The sequence below is a fragment of the Rhinatrema bivittatum genome, chromosome 6 (assembly GCF_901001135.1).
Source record: "Rhinatrema bivittatum chromosome 6, aRhiBiv1.1, whole genome shotgun sequence".
Lineage (NCBI taxonomy): Eukaryota > Metazoa > Chordata > Amphibia > Gymnophiona > Rhinatrematidae > Rhinatrema > Rhinatrema bivittatum.
The window spans coordinates 186,513,257-186,534,145 of NC_042620.1; the positions used below are offsets into that span (position 1 = coordinate 186,513,257).

At 43.2% G+C, this 20,889-nt stretch overlaps 1 protein-coding gene across 5 annotated transcripts in view; it reads right to left on the reverse strand.

Moving 5' to 3' along the window:
* LOC115093900 (alpha-aspartyl dipeptidase-like) overlaps positions 1 to 20,889 on the reverse strand; it is a 75,395-nt gene that overhangs the window by 22,148 nt on the left and 32,358 nt on the right. For all 5 annotated transcript variants that reach the window (XM_029606304.1, XM_029606302.1, XM_029606305.1 and 2 more), the window contains 3 exons: positions 11,730 to 11,809; positions 8,879 to 9,052; positions 1,125 to 1,184 (listed from right to left, as the gene is read on the reverse strand). In XM_029606304.1, the coding sequence (XP_029462164.1) occupies positions 1,125 to 1,184; positions 8,879 to 9,052; positions 11,730 to 11,809 (314 nt within the window). The remainder of the gene's footprint in view (positions 1 to 1,124; positions 1,185 to 8,878; positions 9,053 to 11,729; positions 11,810 to 20,889) is intronic.

Below are 20,889 nucleotides of genomic sequence, written 5' to 3' on the forward strand. Positions count from 1 at the left end.
GTACAATAGGAAATACATTACTGTTTCTATTTCTGCAGTGTTGCACTGCATGGAAGTCTGGCTTCTTGGGGTTTCCAGTTCAGTTTTTGTCTGTATGTTTCTAATTTGTGGTCCCTTAGTCTGTATCTGGTGTGGGTCTCTCCATGTGCCGTGTGTGTCCAAGGTGAGGTATTCTGGTAGGGTGTAGTTTTTGTATAGGGATCTGTAGCAGTCCTGCTTTTTCTGTTTTCTTAATAAGCGATGTGTTGGTGTTCAAGGGGCCTTCATAATATTTGTACTAATACTTTTTTATAAGCTCCACAGCCAATTGCAAAGGGCAGGACTACAATGGAGACTCAGGCCAGGGCAGTTATCTCCCCATACCCCCCTCCCTCCATGTGAGTACAGGTACCTTTTTTTCTAGAAAAAGAAATACTGGGTATGTAACCAAAATGATGAAGGGGATGGAACAGCTCCCCTATGAGGAAAGGCTGAAGAGGTTAGGGCTGTTCAGCTTGGAGAAGAGACGGCTAAGGGGGGATATGATAGAAGTATTTAAAATCATGAGAGGTCTTGAACGAGTAGATGTGAATCGGTTATTTACTCTTTTGGATAATAGAAGGACTAGGGGGCAGTCCATGAAGTTAGCAAGTAACACATTTAAGACTAATCGGAGAAAATTCTTTTTCACTCAACGGACAATTAAACTCTGGAATTTGTTGCCAGAGGATGTGGTTAGTGCAGTTAGTATAGCTGTGTTTAAAAAAGGATTGGATAGGTTCTTGGAGGAGAAGTCCATTACCTGCTATTAATAAAGTTGACTTAAGGAATGGCCTCTGCTAGTACTGGCATCAGTAGCATGGGATCTTCTTAGCGTTTGGGTACTTGCCAGGTTCTTGTGGCCTGGTTTGGCCTCTGTTGGAAACAGGACGCTGGGCTTGTTGGACCCTTGGTCTGACCCAGCATGGCAATTTCTTATATTCTTATGTATGCAAGATGTGTAGATATATATAGTACTGACTGTTTTCAAAATAACCTGAAAATGGCTGGACTTGATGAATTAAACATCTTTTCAGCCCTCAAATATGCTCTCTTTATGTTTGACTGTGTATCTGAATCAGTAGTGACTGGCAGTCAGTACTCACCAGGACTGGAGGTGTGTCTGGTTCCTCGTGATACTGAAAAATCCGGACTTCACGGGTTTCCTACAATTGAAGAATGTAAGAGAAGTTATTGCATATCAATTCCTTGTGTGTGAAAACCCTTTTAAACAGACAAATTAAACTTCAGAAGATAGAAATGAACATAAAGGTTGTCCCGGTGCCTCAGACCATAGCCTAGAGGATCAAGATTCAGATCCCTTGTCCATCAGGGCTGACTGGGCCTAGGCAGGTCATGGTAGTAGTACGCGTAGTCTTGGGGAGAGAGGAGATGCTTACACTACCGTGGTGCCCCTGCCAGGCAAAGAGAGAGGTGCTGAGGCTGAACTTTGAAGGAAGCTCGGCTCTAGATCTTAGGCATGCTCTCTGGGGGACAGGAAAGTTGGAGCATGAAAAAGGGTGGAAAGATCAAAACCATTCTTTTCATGGATACGCCTTTGTATACAGCTGATTTATATATGCAGCACGGACACTCCTCATAATTTAAAAGCTGAGTTTTTTTTCATTCATTGTTTGTGGAACATGCAGTTTCGCAATGTATTTCAGAAACATATCACGTAAAATATGAACCCTGTTTTCTCTCCTTTGGAGAGGAAAAGTGAGTGATCTCTGTTACTATGTAGTAAGAAAGCCTGACAGTGATATGCACAAAGTTTATACTCCATTTTGTAAAATATTACAGAATTAAATTATTTACATTTAAAATTTTTTCCCTTCCCAAAGGCCCAAGGCAATAACGCATAACATAAAAAAAAATTATCGTGGCCATGCCGGATAATCAAAGCTCTGGATAAGAGGTGTTTTTCCAGCTAATAGATCATATGAAGTTGTCAGACAATGGATCGGGGTCTGGGACCTCAATTTTTTTTCTGAATAATGCGTCTCCAGATCAATGGTGTGCTCCTGTATTAAATATCTTCTTACTACACTTTTAATGAAATTCCTGGCAAAGCACCTAAACTAAAACGATGCAAGTGAACATGGTTCTGTTGCAGATCAGTGGGTAGGCTCTGATAGAACTTAAATATCAAGACAGAGCGGAGACATTTACTTTCACAACAGGGAGCATTTAGCATTTCATGGCATTTGATTCCATTCAAATAATCTGAATTACCCCTGATGATTAAAACAGTGGCAACAGTTCAGCAACAGTTGCTTGCTGTTCTGTTATTAGAAAGGTGTATTCTAATTGTCTGAAATGTGATTATGATTAAGTTAAGTCCATTCTAATCAAATCATAAAGAAAGAAGATGTGCAGCTCACTTCATAAACAAACTCCAATGGTCACTTTCTACAATATCAGCAGTGACTGGTTCAAATCTATATAAATAAAAATGTTAAATAGTTTGGACAAAATCGCTAATCTCAGAAACCACTGAACCGATTGCTTTCAAATTTGGACACAACCTTCATTTCGCATACAGGAAGGTTCTTCTGTACTTACATTACAGATATGTCACACCTGTGACAGGTAAAATAGGTTTAAAAATTGTTTCCAGAAAACAGCGGCATCTGCTGGACGTAAGCACCATTTGTTACACCTTACACTAACACACGCTACACTAATCATTTCGCCAGTCCAGGTCCACGTTTCACTTCCATTTTAACACATTTGCACACTTTTTTTCACCGGAAGATAACTATTTCCTTTACAGATAAAATACACCCACCACCCTCCTCACACCCCCCACACACATGCCAAATTTATTTACTTCCCAGGCCCTCACAACACACACAAAAACTGACAGAAGTCCGGGAGGCTCCAGCGGGGGGCCAGGACCGGTCCGGGACACATCTCCTGCACTATGGCCGTCGGCTGCCAGCAATCAACATGGCGCCAACGACCCTTTCCCTTACTATGCCACTCGGGGACACCAATGGTGGCAGTAGGCCATGTGAGATAGTAAGGGCGAGGGCCCCTCGGTGCCATTTTCAGGACTGGCAGCCAGTGGACCTTTGCCCTTACTATGTCAGAGGACCTACCGCTGCCATTGCTCCACCCCACTGACATAGTAAGGGCAAAGGGCCGTCGGAACCTGTTTCAGTGCTCGCAGCCGACGGACCAACACCAATACATCGCTCCCGGACCGCTCCTGAACACCCGCTCCACTGACTGACATTTTTATCAGGTCTCGGGGGGTCTGGAGGGTGGGGCAGGTTTCATTCATTCGGCAACTCTGGGGGGGGGGGGGCAGGGGAGTGTGGGGTGCTTAGTTTAAGAGAACTTTTCTCATAGGGTTGTTTTTTGGGGGAAGGGGGTGGTTCACACACAAATACATACACTAAACTTGCACGATCTCGGGAATGCACCAAAATAGCCCTCCCCAGACCACAAAACAAATTTGGAAGTGTAAATTTGGTTAGGCAATCCCCTATTTGGCTACATAACGCGCACAGACGCCCAGGGACAGACCACATGTAGCACCAACAATTTTAATTTCCCAGGTCTTGGGAGGGGGCAGGAGGGTGGGGGGTTATTATTTGATTTAAAGGGTTTGGATTGGGGTGGGGGGGTTCCCACAGAAATAGAAAGACAAAGGTTTTCTGATCTGAAGGGTAGGCAGTAGGCGGGGGGAGGTGACAGTGAGGGGAGGGAGAATGAGGGGGGAGGTGAGTGTCAGGGGAGGGAAGGGGGGGTGAGTGACCAAGGGGGAGAAGGATGAGTGACTGAGGTAAATGAGCAAGGGGAAGGGGGAGGGAGGGTAAAGAACCTGACTAAGCCACTGCAACGAGTGGCCGGGTACCGCTAGTATTCAATAAAAAATACTATTGTTATTATTATTATTGTTTTATCTTTTAATTAAGAATTTTATTTTAAGCTAGTAATTATCTGGCTACTTAACTAAATTTATGTACTTTTTTTATTATTTAATTTAATTTGCATTTTATTTTTATCTTATTTTAACTACTGTAAACCGTTTTGATAAAATTTTATTTTAAAAAGCGGTATATAAATACCTTAAATAAAATAAAATAAATAAGTCAAAACAGACCTTGCATAAAAGATAAGAAATAAGATGAAGAAACTATAACATATAATTACAATACAAAGAAAGCCACATAACTCATCTCCCTATTTCTCATAACAAAAACAAAGAAAACAATGGACACAATGGGGCTGATTTTAAATGTTACGCGCGTGGGGTATATTTGTGCGCGCTACCCGACGCGCATAAATTTACACCTGATTTTATAACATGCACGCACTGCCGCGTGCATGTTATAAAATCCGGGGGTCGGCGTGCATGAGGGGGTGCACACTTGTGCACCTTGCACGCGCCGAGCCCAAGGGGAGCCCCGATGGCTTTCCCCATTCCCTCCAAGGCCACTCCCATTTCGGAGCGGCCTTGGAGGGAGCTTTTTTTTCGATTCCCCCACACCTTCCCCCAGCCCTAACTAAATCCCCCACTACCTTTGTTTCCGAAGTTACGCCTACCCGAGGCAGGCGTAACTTGCCGGAGGATTCGGGACCGCCCCCGAACCGCCGCCACGCCCCCGGCCCGCCCATTTTTGAAAGCCTGGGACATACACGCGTCCCGGAGCTTGCGCACGCTGCCAAGCCTATGCAAAATAGGCTCGGCACGCGCAGGGGTAGATTTTCGGGGGTTACGCGCGTAACCCTTTGAAAATCTACCCCAATACGCATACTACTTCCAATAACAGATCCTAAAATGTCCATCAAAAAAGTGTTCCACACTTAATTTCAGATGAAATAAATGTCCCCTCAAAATGATGAATTTCACAAAAATGCTTCAATAGATGAAAGTCATTTATAAATGACACAGGCACCGGCAGAAGGCAAGAACTGCCTAGCGAAGTCTCACATTAGCCTTCTTTAAATAAGCAGCCTCTAGACCCCACCTAGGACCCCTAAAGAGCCAGATCCACCTCAGGAAGGCAAAGTCTCCAATACATATGGGTTGAGAATCAGGTACAGATTGGGCTAGTCCAAAGCCATGGACAGCTAGGGTTGCCAACTGGCTCCAGATTTCCCTGAACACATTGATCCAGTCCTGGGTTTACCCCATTGTGATCTCCCTATTGCATTCCCTAAGAAAAATTGAGGCTACAAGTCCCTGAATGAAGTGGGGTAAACCCCAGGGGTAGATCAAACCTGTCAAGCAAAGCTGGAGACAATTAGAAATCTGAGGAAGAGCTGCAATTAAATTCTTAGAAACAACTGCCACAGGATTTCACTAACATGACAGCAGCAACAGCTGGAATCAGAGAGAGAGACAGCTGGAATGGACTCTTATGGTGCAGGAGCTGGAATTGCCGAGAGGATTGGAAAAAGAGCCTGAGTTGCCAGGAATGGAGTCGCTGAGACAACTGAAGCCAAATTCTCTGGTGCAGGAACTGGAGGTTTCAAAGGCAGCCAGAGACAGATTTGCCAAGAATGAAATCACTGGATTGACCAAAACAGAATCTCTGGTACTGGAGCTGACTCGAAGCAGGTCTGGTGACATGATACAGGATCTTGTCTTGAATCTTGATGATGGGGGCAGAGTCTTTCAGGACAGCCAAATGTAGGTCCTAGAAGATGCCTGCTGGCACGTCCTCAGGATCCGCTTAAATAATGCTGAGACAGGCAGAACCAGAGTCACCAGTGCTGAAACAGGAGCTGGATGGACACCTAGTGCTGGATTCACTGAAGCTGCTGAACTTGGAGTTGCGATGAACGGCATTCGAATCACTGTGACTGGGGTGGCCCAGAGCAGAGATGCTGAGACCGCAGACGCCAGGGTGGTCCAGAATGGAGCTGCTGAAATTGGCTGAGCCACAGTCATTGCTGCAGGAAGTAGGTTCACTGATGCAGGGACTGGAACTCCTGAAACCAGGGTAGCTAGGAACAGAGTCAGAACTGCTGGAACAGCTGGGACCGGGACGGCCTGGAGAAGAGCTCTTGAAACTGCTGGAGCCTGAGTCAATGGTGGAAGAAATGGATTCACCAGTGCAGGCACTGAGTTTGGAGTGTGATAAGCAACACAATTCGCCACAGTTTCCTCGTTTCTCACGAGGCATACCCTACAGTCCCAAAACTGTTTGCCAAATCCAGGTGGAAGAGTGACAGCTTTAGAAATGTAAACAGTGTAGTTTCAGATTCGTTTTTATGTAACCACAAAAATTATTTTTTTTCCTTCTGCTGCTGAGAATGCTTTTACAGAACTACTCATATCTGAATGAAGGCACTGGCAGTAGCAGTATTCATCACAAAGCAGATATCACAGACCCACAATGTGTCTGGCAGTGGAAGGTGACACCAGAATCTGAATTGTTTTTTTAATATGGTGTGTTGTGAGGGATGCAGAGTGTGTTACAGAACTGAAGGTATAGGATTTATATTGACATTCTGTTGCTTCCTGTATAGTTTCCAGACTTCACTCCCAAATCCATAAGAATTAATTGAATGAGGCTATGAAATAATTTTAATAGTAGTTTTACTTGAAGGTGGCCAGCTTTTTTTTTTTTAATTGAGCAGAAGGACCTTGGGATTTTCTTATTATGTCTTTTTTTTTTATAGTCAATTTAAAGGAAAATTGGTTCTTACCTGCTAATTTCCATTCCTGGAATACCACAGATCAGTCCAGACAAGTGGGTTTATGACTTCCTACCAGCAGATGGAGGTAGAGAACAAAACTTTGAGGCACTGCTACATATCCAAAAATGCCACCTGCAGTCCCTCAGTATCTAACTGAGATATCTAACCCCAACCTCCAGGATATCTTCCTCTAAAAAAGCTGGGGCACAAGTTGCAAACTCCCAACCAAACTGAACCCTGAACTAGGAGCAAGAAAAAGAATTTTGAGTCTCAAACAAGTGAGAACTATATACAATATTATTTTGCAGCACACAACTTAAGTCTGTATCACCAGGAGCATCCAGAATCAGGAGAGGTCTTTTGAAAAGCATTTTAATGGGGTCGTGATTCTGGACTGATCTGTGGTATTCCAGGAACAAAAATTAGCAGGTAAGAACCAATTTTCCTTTCCTGTTCATACCCAGATCAGTCCAGACAAGTGGGATGTACCCAAACCCCTCTAATCTGGGTGGGATCCCGAAAGACCTGCACCCAGTTCACTCTCACCAAAGAAGCCCTCCTCTGGGGCCTGACATCCGAACGGTAATGCCTGGTAAAAGTGTGCAAAGAGGACCAAGTTGTCGCCTGACAAATCTCCTGCAGCAACACTAAGTGACACTCCGCCCAGGAGGCTGCCTGTGCCCTAGTAGAATGTGCACGCAATCCCTCAGGGATCGACCAACCTTTGCTAATATAGGCCAAAACTATTGCCTCCTTCAACCAATGAGCAATTGTACTCTTAGTCACTTTGGAACCCTGAATAACACAAAAAGATGATCCGAGCACCGAAATCCATTTGTCACCTTGAGATAGCTGAAGAGAACCCGACGCACATCCAAAAGATGAAGCTCCCTCACATGGGGAGAATCAGGCGACAAGTGAGAGAACCCCAGCAGCTCTGGCTAAGATGAAAAGATGACACTAGCTTGGGCAAAAAAGAAGGATCGCTCCGCAATGAGACCCCCCCATCAGAAATTCGCAAAAAAAGGCTCTCTGCATGATAAGGCTTGGAGCTCAGAAATCCATCTCACCAGGACCACTGCCTTCAGGGTACAATCCTTCAAAGTAGCCCTTCGCAAAGGTTCAAAGGGAGGCCCACACAGTACTCATACGACCAAGTTAAGATTCCAGGATGGACAAAGTGTATGGACTGGAGGACGCAAATGTTTCACTCCTTTCAGAAAACGCACTACGTCCGGATGAGATGATAAGGGTCGTCCCCTGCAACCTCCTCCCTCTGAAACAACCCAAGGCTGCCACCTGGTCTCGGAGAGAATTATAAACCAAACCGTTTGACAAGCCATCCTGCAAAAAGGCCAAGATCTAGGCAATGTTCGCTTACAAAGGATCAGCATCAAGGACCCCAGACCAGGACTGAAACACTCTCCAGTATGGCCAGGGATTTCCAAGTCCCCGCTCACCCTGCTCAACAAGAGGGATGGTCCACAAAGAAACCTACCACCTCTAGGAGCTCAGTCTTCAATCATCTATCTTCTCTCTAATCCTAAACTTATCTTACTTTACTTTAACTAACAGACTGCGGGTCTGCACCTCTACCATCTGCTGGAGACAGAGAAGTACTGAGGGCCTGCAGGTGGCACTTTCAGATATGCAGCAGTGCTTCAAAGTTTTGTTCTCTGCCTCCATCTGCTGGTAGGAATGCATAAACCCACTTGTCTGGACTGATCTGGGGTATGAACAGGAAAGATGGGGGCCATGCTGTGGAGGTGGATGTGATGTGTGGAAATGTCACTGGCTTGCCCCCCCCCCCTCCCAAATACTTCTGTCTAGAGACATCACTGACTTTCTGTGACCTTACGCACTACCAAAAGTAGGATGGGGGAGAGGCAAGGGGGAGGGCACAAATGCATTGGCTCCTGGACGCTAGAGACTCAATATGCCACTGGTCTCTGCTGATCAAGGTGGCAATGTTTTTGCTATCCCACCAAGCTATACTGCAAAGCAATGCAACCATCTTCCACCCACAAAGATTAGGCTTGAGAGGTTTTTGTAATGCTCTTGTATCCAGCTACACCAAGACCAAGTGCCCATTCTTAAATCCGGATTTCCAATGTGGGTAAGTGCGGTACTGAAAAATGAAGCATTAGGCTGGCTCCAAAACATTTCTTTAGTGATGTCAGAACTATGGTTTCAAGCTTACCCCCATGTGCTTGCTGTTAACATCTGGATCCAAGTAGTGAGGATTGATATTAAAAGGGATTAGTGCAAGAGCCTCCAGAGATGGCGGGTACACTATTGGCATGTCGTTGGTTGTACTGATGCTGATAGTAGCCACATTAGTTCCAGCGCTGGACCCCATGTAAGGAATTCCATCCTGATTTAAAGAAATAAGAGCATTATGCCATAATACAAATTAAATTATGTTGCAATATTAGCTGCCAATATGATTAAGTCTCAGCTTCAAGGTATCCATGTCATTACAGAAGTTTTTTCAGCGGAGAATCAGGCATTCAGCCAGTGCTGTCAGCACATCCTTTGCACAGAGAACTGAAGTACTGCCCAGCCTGTGCATATTTTAACACAGATCCTATCGCTAGCATGTCTGTCTTGTTTCTTAACTGCTTCTATTTCTATAATTGTGTTCTTCCCAGTGTGGCATTCAGCATATTAAGCAAGACACTCTTGGCTAGGATCCCAGTTATTCTTGTCAGAATTTTTCTTTCTGCATCTCCTATGAAAAAGGAGGCGTCCCTAGCGCATCCTTTTTGACAGGAGTGGCGGCTGTCAGCGGGTTTGACAGCCGACACTCAATTTTTCCAGCATCGGTTCTCGAGCCCACTGACAGCCATGGGTTCGAAAAACGGACGCCGGCATAATTGAGCGTCCTTCTTCCGACCCGCAGGCACATTTTCATTTTTTTTTGGGGGGCCTCCGACTTAATATCGCTATGATATTAAGTCGGAGTGTGTACAGAAAAGCAGTTTTTTCTGCTTTTCTCTACACTTTCCCGGTGCTGGGAAATTAACACCTACCTTTGGCAGACGTTAATTTCTGAGAGTAAAATGTGCGGCTTGGCTGCACATTTTACTTTCTGTATCGCGCGGGAATAACTAATAGGGCCATCAACATGCATTTGCATGTTGCGGGCGCTATTAGTTTCGGGGGGGTTGGCCGCACGTTTTTGACGCGCTATTTTTACCCCTTATACAGTAAGGGGTAATAGCGGGCTAACAATGCACTCCACTGTATCGGCCTGAACATGAGATAGGATCTTATAGAATTTCCTTTATTGATTTAATCTCTCAATGTAGTGTGATGAGATGCCAGTATCCTCATCACAATTTTTCCTTAGGGGCCGAAAGGAAAAACAGAAAAGCTATCTACAAAGGACGTGTCTCGTTAAGGATACACCTCAGACTTTAGAACTACCAACAGAAACTACATTTCCCAGAAGGACTAGGGAAGAGGGGCTTGATCATCTGATCTGAGCTAGGTAGGCCAAGAGCAGAAAAGTATAGCCACCAGGTACATTTCTGGAGTCTAACAAGTAAATGAAACAGGAAGAGACCTGGCCTTGGCCAGAGGAAGTAACAGGTAGTCACAGGAAGGTCTGAAAAAGATCAGATAAATAAGCCAGAGAGTTTGGACAGATTTTCCAGATGTTCCATCACAGGGAGATGTTGAAGATATGGAATATATAGAGGGACTTGTAGTCCTACAGTACTGAAAAAAAAAAAAAGAAGTGATTTTTCCATGCAGCTTTTAAACTAAGAGAACTCACAGCACAAATACCTGTGGAAGGTTGGTAGCCAGAAAGGTTGCTGAGGCGAACATGGGAGGTGGTGGTTATTAACTAACCTATTATAAACACTGATAAAGCTGCAATATAGAGACATACTGATGAAGCTGTTTCTCTTCGTGAAAAAATACCTCAGATGCGGTATGGATGTTTTTAGGTTTTGAACTGTAAGGAAGGAAGATCAGCGATATGGAGTTATCGTTCTGCCTGCAGCAGGGAGAGGGTTTGGGGGTGGGGGGGGGTTTTCCAATAAATTTGTCTTTTCTCAGTTGGACAACAGCCAGATTCAAGTGAATATCATGTGAAGGGGTTCTGGAACCCTCTTTGGAAGACGACTATAATTTGGAATTGTGCAATGGATTTTTGGATTTGGATACTGCATGATTAACCTATCTGTAGAAGCATAAACTTGATTACTCGCATGTGAAAAGAATCAGCTAGGACTGTAACCCCAGTATGTGGCAGTATGTACATTATTTCCCTCCCCAGAAGGGGAATTTAACACTTGTGGCTCCAAGCAATGTATAATTCATGGAGAAAATGTTTCTCCTCTTAAGAAAATTATTACTTTTCAAAAAAATTAAGTTTATAAATATTGCCTGAGTACCTTCTGCATTGTCAACATCTATGTTCAAATAAAAAATCTCATTTTACCACCTCTGTTTAACTAAAATATCTGTATTTTGTACATCTTGCATTTAAACTGCTAGCCTGCATATTAGTTCCCAAGGCAATTGGAAATTCATAAAACCTCCTCACTTGAATGATGTTTTTAATTCCCAGTCCCTCCTATTCATTGCTGCTCAGAAAACTTTCCAGTGAAACTATATTTGCTGCATTCTGTGTTTGGAAAGAGCCATCAAGAGACCCAATATATCTTAAAGAAGCCAAATAAACACACTTTATGGGGAATTTTAGGCCGGCGTTTACTCTAGTATGTAGTATGCTATCAGGATCATAATAATTTTCATTGTGGAATATTTATCTGTTTACTGAATTTGTCATGCACCCATACATAATAGTTCCAGACAAAGTACCGAGCATTACATAATAAAATAGCAATAAATAAGAGCATATACCTCCCAAATGCTAGACAAGAAGCAATTGCTAATAGGTAGGCTCTCCTGTGAAATGTGGAGTTTAGACAGTATGCAACATGGCACCTCACGTAGTAACCAGTGGAAGAAAGGTGCAGCATGCACTATAAAAGCTTACAAAGGCAACCTGAGTGGAACATTTCATGCAGGTTTACCTGCAAGACTCTTTTTCTGATCTCCAAAATCAGACGATTGTCATACAGAGCTTTCAACAGCCGAAAAGTATTGCCACCACCTGCAAGAGTAAAAGAAATAAAAAATAAAAACTCCCAACAAGTAACAATATGCTTGCTTATATAGGTCTTATGTTTTTAGGTGTTTATTTTCCAATTAAGAGTTTGTTGAGGTTACAAAACTAATCAGTGTTTCTCACTTTGGTAGCGCAGATACTTTTGCTGAGTGCCTTTTCTGCTTGAATCAAATACATACATTTGTGCGGATGAGATGTTTTCAGCTTAAAAAGCAAGGGAGAATCCAAGACAGGAGCACTCTTAGCACTGAAACCCTTCTATCTCTCTCTGACACCATCCTCAAAGGATTAGATCAGAGCTTTCCAAACTTTTCATGTTGGTGACACACTTTTTAGACAAACATAATTTCGGGACACAGTAATTCAGTCTACTAGCAAACCAGAGGTTAAAGGTTAAATGAACAAAATGTATTTTGACAATTTATGTATATTTCCTTAAATATATACATAATAAAATGTTTCACGACACAACATATCTTGTGAAAACTTTTTGTTTATATTAAAAATATTATATATTCCAAGATTAATGTTATTGTTATAATTTATGAGTAACAATAATAAAACAAAGTTATTGTGTTATTCAATTTACCTCTTTAATGAAATATATGAGCTTGATGGGATGAACACAGCTTTTGAATATTTGGTGTTAATAAAGTCCAAAGGGTCTTCTGCATAATTTTAAAAAGCTGGCCAGTTTCACACTATATAATTATTTGATAGCCATATAGAATTAGTTGAATGAGGCTATGAGAGTGAAGTCTGGAATTTATGGGAAGGGACAGAATGTTAATATAAATCCTGCACCTCCAGTTCTGTAACTCTGTGCATCCACTGAAATTCCCCCAAACAATGGAGCTTGGATGTTTCCCTTACAGCTCATCATACTAAAAGATATTTTCAAATGCTGGTGTCACCTCACAGTAACAGCAGCACAAACACCTTCCACTGCCAGGCACATTGTGAACTAAAATAAAACCTCGCAAAAAAGACACTCAAAATCTATACTGCAATCCCATTGTAACATAACAGTAATAACACCAAGGACTCAAACAACAATAACCCTACCTGTGAAAAAGCAAGGGTAAATATTACACTGGGTCCTAGAATACCAATACACCACCTACTGAGGAAACAAAACAAACCAGATTGCTGTAGATCCCTATGCTAGCAGAATCTCTCATAATGGTCACACACACAGAGCAGAGACAGACCCTCAGCAAATACAGAATACAAAATAAAGGAGCACAAATTAGACAAAAACTGAAATGGAAACCCCAAGAAGCCAGACTCTGTGTATTAATAATGGAAAAACAGAACCACCATTCCTCATAAAACAAATAAAATCAAGAAACATAAAGCATCAGTTATAATAGTAAAACCATACTAATAAAAGAATATTTTAAAACTACTGCTAAATAGAATTTCTATTAATTAAAATCATATACATTTTTTTACAATAAACACCAATAAAATATTTCAAAACAGCACATATATCAAATAACACCCAATAATTTAAACTAATAAGGATTTTAAAAAGCCCCTGCTGTCCATACGTGGGAGCTCTTGATTTCCAGTCACCCTGATATTGTCCAGGATTAGGAGGTTATCCTCTCTCACACAGACTCACGTGTCCATTCTCTCTCACACATACACTGTCACATACATACACATTCATGCTCTTATACCCACCATAACTTCTCGCTCTCACAGACACTGACACACTCTCAGGCTCTAAGACACTCTCTCCCCCTCCACAAACTCTTACTCCCCTGGATTTTCTCATACACACTCTCTCTGGCTCCCTCACATACACACAAACACACACACCCAGGCAAGTTCCCAATCATTCTCATACAAACACACACACCCAGGCAAGCTCCCAGTCAAGTTCCCAATCATTCTCACACAAACACACACACCCAACCAAGATCCCAGTCATTCTCACACACTGAAACTGACCCCCAGGCAGGCTCCCATTCATTTTCACACCACTCCCTCACCATCCCCCAGGCATGCACACATTCATTCTCACACACACAGACCCCCAGGCAGGCACTAATTCATTCTCACACACACATATACTACACACAGGCCGGCACCTATTCTCACACATACAAACCCCAGGAAGACACCCATACATTCTCATACACAGACACACCCTCGGGCAGGCACCCATGCATTCACACACATACACCCCCAGGCAGACTCCCATTCATACACATGCACACGCTAAAGGCAGACCCCCTTTCTTTCTTTTGCCAGCAACCTCGGAGCCTCTCTCATTCCTCTGCTGCCACTGTCACTGCTATAAAGAAAGGTAAATCTTTTAGTACAGGAGTTAACACCAGAGCAGGAGATCTTGTCACAAAAGGCACAGATATTTGGAAAATTTTCAGAAAGTTTTATGAAGAACTTTATACCGAAGATAGAAAAGGTTCATCCATAGATGAACACCTGTTATGTGAGGACCTTTCCTTACCTCAATTAACTGATTCCCAAGTAGAATATTTAAATGGCCCAATATTAGAAACTGAAATACGGGTGGTAATACAAGCAAGTAAACCACACAAGGCTCCTATTATGTCCTCAACTCATATGCCCATTACTCCTTTTTTTCCCCAAGATGCGTGTCAAACGAACATGTTCCATCCCGGTTCAATAATGCTTATATAACGGTCCTTCCAAAATTGGGAAAGGACCCTCTCTTGGCCTCTAAATATAGACCCATATCTTTATTAAATTGCAACTTGAAACTGTATGCCCACATTATAGCAGATAGATCAAGCAATGTTATTCCTTCTATCATATCCACCTATCAGTCTGGTTTTGGGAAAGGTCATAATGCAGGAGCCCATGTTATTAGACTCATTTCAGCAATCGAAGCCTCCCGTTTAAATCAACATCCAACTCTTGCGGTGGGCTACGACTTGGTTTCCTGGGAATATATGTTTTCTGTTTTGCAAAGATTCGGCTTTCAAGGTCCAATCTTAACCAGTCCCCTACTGCTCATATTGTGGCAAATTACCTGATTTCTAAACCATTTAAGATCCAGAAGGGAGTTTGACTGGGTTGCCCACTATCACTAATCCTATATATTTTATCCATTGATCCCTTGCTAAGGAAATTATCTACTTACCCCCAAATCCAAGGATATTCTTCAAATGGAAGTAACTTCACTGTAGCAGCATTTACAGATGAGGTACTTATTTTCTTAAGTCATCCCATTCAATCATTACTAATTGTGTTGTCTATCCAGAAAGCCTTCGGGAAATTTGCTGGTTTAAAAATAAACTGTGAAAAATCCAAAGCGCTAGATGTTCTCGGAACACCAAGTACTCAGTGGCCAGGAGTCTTCCCATTAAAATGGGTTACAAAGGTATTAAAATATCTGGGCATACATATTCCTGCTGAACCTGCAAAATTATGGGGTAGATTTTTAAAAAGTGCGCCTTCGCGTACTTTTGTTGGCGCACCAGGCGCAAACAAAAGTAAGCTGGATTTTAGTAGATACGCGCGTAGCCGCTAAAATCCAGGATCGGCGCGCGCAAGGCTGCCGATTTTGTGCAGCCGGCGCGCACCAAGCCGCGCAACCTGCCTCCGTTCCCTCCAAGGCCGCTCCGAAATCAGAGCGGCCTCGGAGGGAACTCGCTTTTGCCCTCCCCTCACCTTCCCCTCCCTTCCTCTATCTAACCCACCCCCCCGGCCCTATCTAAACCCCCCCCTACCTTTGTCGGGGGATTTACGCCTCCCGGAGGGAGAAATAAATCTCCGCGCGCCAGCGGGCCGCTAGCGCGCCGAGATGCGACCTGGGGGCGGTTCCGGAGGGCGCGGCCATGCCCCCGGACCGCCCCGGGCCGAAACCACGCCCCCGGGCCCGCCCCCGAAACGCCGCGTCCCGCCCCAAAACGCCGTGCCGATTGGCCCCGCCCCTGACATGCCCCCCTCGAAAAAACCCCGGGACTTACGCAAGTCCCGGGGCTCTGCGCGCGCCAGCAGGCCTATGGAAAATAGGCGCGCTGGCGCGCAAGGCCCTGCTCGCGTAAATCCGGGCGGATTTACGCGAGCAGGGCTTTTAAAATCCGCCCCTATATGAATATAATATTCTTCCACTAAAATCAAAATTGATAAAAAAAAAAATCTACATTCTTGGCAAAATTTACCATTATCCTTGTCCGGTAGAATTTACCTTTTACAAATGATAGAAGTCTCTAAATGGCTCTATACATTCCACATGTTACCCACATGGTTGAGGAAAAAAGATATTTAGATATTCACAAGGAGCTGAGGAAATTCCTCTGGGGCGGAAAAAAATCTAGGATACCCTTAGATACTTTAATGCGCTCTAAAAAGGATGCAGGTCTTAACTACCCACATTTAGCTCTCTACAACTTAGCTAGCTTGGGGCCTTATTTTCTAAATGGATCGCACACGATACTAAAATGGGGGCGGAGTCGGCCCCGGAAGAGGAGTCGTCGGGGCGTCACCGGGGCCGACTCCGCGAAGACGCCGCGGACGACGAAAAGGTAAGGCCCTTTTCGCGTCCTAGTTCGCGCCCAATAGCTACACCTTCTATGGTGGCGCTATTGGGTGCGAAACCGGCAGCGATCGCACCGCGGCGGTGCGATCGCTGCCGGCTAGCACAGGACGGCCCCCTGTTTCGGCCCCCCTGCCCCTCATTACCTAAAGTATCGCAGATACTTTAGAAAATTAGGCCCTATATTTGCTACTTGCCTTCTGAGTTTTCTTCGTTGCTAACTGTTTGATCTTCATTGCTTTCTCTGCACCTGACTATGTCCTGTGTGGTTTCTTTTTTTTTTTTTTTTTTTTTTATTCTTTATTTATCAACTTTTCAAAACAAAATACAAAGTAATTTGCATAGAATCACAAGAGATTGAGAAATTGTTCTTTACATGAAATTCTTATTTGAAATTTAAAAATTAAATATTGAAACATGACAAAATTTCACAATCTCTACCTTTCGTAGGTAACTGAGGAGGAAAAGAATAAAAGGAGAACATAAGAAACAATTTAGAAGTAAGGCTGGGTTTAAACATCAGATTCATTTACTGGATCCAGCTCTATGGGCTGCGGAGTCTGCTCTCGTGCCTCTAGAAAGGCTTGAAGTTGTTCCGGACTAAAGAACACATAAGTATTCCCCAAAAGTTTGACTATGCACCTACAGGGGTACCTTAAAATATAGGTACCTCCTAGTGCAAGCACTTTTGGGCGCAATGAAATAAACTTTTTCCTTCGCATTTGCGTTGGTTTTGCCAAATCTGGAAAGATACGAACTTGACCGCCCATAAAAGAAACATTTAAATTTTTGAAATAATTCTTCATAATTATTCCAACATCAATTTCTGAATAAAGAGTCACAAACAAGGCAGACCTTTCTGTAATTTCTTCTGTTGTTGTTTCCAGAAAATTGGTTAGATTTTCCATATCTATCCCCATACCAGGCGATATTAAGGCTCCTCTCTGTCTTAAAAAGAATATTTTTTTAACAGGCGGAACATTCTCTGGTGGTATCTTTAGAATTTCAATAGCAAATTTCTTGAAAGTCTGCAAAGGCAACTCACCCATAACTTTGGGGAAATTCAAGAGTCTTATATTTAAGTGCCTTAAGTAATTCTCTACTGACTCCAATCTTCTCAAAGACGATAGTCTTTCATTAACAGAAACTGCACTTAAATCTTGCAATTTTTTTACATCCACAGTTACCTTTGTCAAAGCCTTTTCCAGATTCGTGTGGTCAGTTTCGATCTTAGTCCTGTGTGGTTTCTTAAATCATTAGCAGTTTATATTGTGTGTGTGGGGGGGCGGGGGGGGTTAAAAAAAGAAAAAGTTCTTTGCTCTAACTCGAGTTCTTGTTTAGACAATTTCTGGTTTCGTAAGGTTCAAGCAAACTTATTTCTGCATCTCCGTTGTTAAATGCCAAATCTTAATTATTGGTTCGGCTGTTCTCTACATACAACAGATGTACATCTCTTGTTTCATACTTGTGAATTAATTGTTTCTGTGGTGTGCACCAAATTGTCAATAAAAAATATTATACAAAATAAAAAAGGTTTGAACAAGTTCCTGGAGGAAAAGTCCATTAACCATTATTAAGTGAGAGCTGCAGAACTCCACTGTTTATTCTTGGGATAAGCAGCTTGGAATCTAATCTACGCCTTGGGATCCTGCCAGACACTTGTGACTTGGATTGGCCTCTGTTGAAAACAGGATACTGGACTTGATGGATCTTTGGTCTGACTCAGTATGACAAGCCTTACGTTCTTATGTTCAATGCGAGGTACTTTTTTTTTTTTGCTAATTAACGGAATATATTCTTTTGAATATAGCCAGTTAGGGCTAAAATTATCCAGGACCACATTCCCAGATAATTTTAGACCTGCTTCAGAGCATGTTTAGAGTTAACTGATTAACTTATTCAGCTAACTCATAATATCAGAGTTGTCCAGATAAGTTTAATCAGCTAATTGTCCTCGCTAATTTTTAGCTGGATATGGTTTGTTTAATGATTGTGCTATTCTGTAATGCATAAAACAGTTTAATTTGAAACACATTAAAAACAACAGACACGTTTTCACTGATCACTCATTTTCTTAAAATGCTACACATCTTACAAATTCTGCCAGGGTTATGTAAACTTATGAGTACAACTGTATGTGTGTGGTGTTCTTAGATAATACTGTATACAGTGATATGTTTATATACAAAGTTGTTTTCTAATAATATAAGGGAAGCTGGGAAAGCTGGTCTTGCGCAGCGAGTATAACTTGGGGAGAAGCAGCGAGAATAGAGGACAGGCAAAAGGGGGGAGGAGGGTTTCTGGAGAAGGCGGGAAGGGTGGCCAATAGGAAGGGAGGAGCAGTATTAGAGGGGCAAAAAGAAGGAAAGAGTGGGATACGAAGGGTGAACGTTTCGGGTAACGGTACAGAGGCAGGCGGCAAGTCTTATTTCCCTCCCGCCGACCCTGTTTTTTGTTTGTGTGATTGTAAAGATTGTTCAATGTTGCAATGATTGTTATTTGTCGCAGTGAAGCGGAAAAACCCGAGCCCAAGAGGAATTTGTAAAGGGGGTTGGGAAAAGGGGGGGAAAAGGGGGGCAAGCCCCGTGTAGCCAGGGGGGGGCGCTGCACGGGGGACCGAAGAACTAAGGGGCCTGGTTCTCGGTAGCCAGCGTACTCTCGCTGGTATGAGGCGGGAGGGAGGGAGGGTATTGTTACTTCACCATTAGGGAAACGGTGGTGAAGAAAAGGGAGGAAAGGGGAGGGGGGGAGGGGGAAGTTTGGGGTGATATTTATACTGTTTGTAAGGGCTCGGGTTTAGTTATAGCAATAAACTGCGGCCTATTTAATTCCATCTATATTGTGTAGTGTATTGTTTTCAGCGGGGGGGGGGGGGAGAGGATCGAGCGGGTCTTCTATCCACAAGCTAATACAACTGTGAAAGAATGATGGTTAAATAAATAAATATAGAAAATTATAATATATCCCTTTTATATGATTAGGTTGTAAAAGGTTCACTAATTTTCTTGGGGGTCATTTAAGGATACCCCTATCCCGCAGGATATTTCATCTACATATCTATTCACAGGCACTGTTTTTAGCCTATATGACAATAGTTTCTCTGCCTTATTCCCATTATAGGAAGCAGGGCAAGCTTGTAGTGCCCTGCTGAAGGTAACCTGGGCACAGGAGGCAGGGAGCTTAGTGAGACAGGGGGTTGGGAAGAGGCAAGCAATGGCAATGGCAACAATTTTGAATTGCTGCAATGCTATTGGCTGCGGGTGGCGTTCAAAGCTGGCTACAGCTAAGAATGTTTGGCAGTTGGGCAGCAACAGCGAAGCAGGCGGCAGAATCCTGTTTCCCTCCCTCCCGCCCTTCAAAATACGCATGTTAATGTTTGGTTTGAGTACAATTGTCTGTCGCAGTTTGGGGGTGGAAAACCCGAGCCATAAATTGGAATGTATTGTATTTCTTTTGTGAAGGATTTTGGAGGGGGGGGGGGGGAAATGCCCGGGTAGTTGTGGGGCTGCTACACTGGAAGGCCTAATGAGCAAGGGGGGGGGGGGCGATGCTCAGGCCGCACGCTTACCCTCGCTGGTGCCGTGGCGGGGTGAGTTATGGGGGGGGGGGGGGGGCGAGGAGCTGACTTACCATTGGGACACGGTGGTGAGTGAAGAGGAGCACAGCAGAACGGGGAGGTGGGGAGGAATGTTTTGGTTTATTGTATTAATGCGTTGCTGGCTCGGGTTATGTTGTTAATAAACTGCGGCCTCTGTTTTTAAGCCATAAAGTTGTAAGTGTTGTCATTGTGCAGGGGGGGATAGAAGGAGGGGGATAAGCGATCGGCCGTCTTGTTTCCCCATGTTATTCTAATATTTTGTCCTTTTTATCATTTTCTGTACTCTGTAGTACCCCAAGGCATCCACAGTTCTCTTCTGCAAAATTCTATTTATTTCAGGAGATTGTTTCTGAGCATATTGACTTTCCAGGATTTTAACCTCCCTTCTAAGGACATTTTCAGTCTCTGCATATCAGAGCAATAATATGGCCCTGATCATCACTTTACCTGCATCTCAGATCAAAGTATTCCTGAAACACCTTTTCTATTACCTCTACATGCTCCTCCTTTTTCAGTATTGAGTCATCAATACACCATTTAATCTGTACAGTTTAACAAGGTTGTAATGAACATGACAGAGAATGGGGCATGATCAGACCACAATTTGCAATGCTTGCCAGAAGGCTCTTCCTCCCCAGGATCATATCAATTCATGAGTAAACTTTATGAGGTAGGAAGAAAAAAAGAATATTCCTTTCCATGTGGGTGGACCTATCTCCAGAAATCACACAGGCCTCCATGCTTAATCAGGTTCTCGAATCACTTTGAATGCTTAATATTTTGCCTAGAGCCCTTACCTGTTTTGTCCATTTCTGGATTCAGAACCATGTTAAAATCTCCTCCAATTAGAATTTTCCCCTCTAGAAAGGAGGATAATGTCAAGAATTCAGACAGGAATGGTAACTGATTAACATTAGGGGCATAATCTGAAGC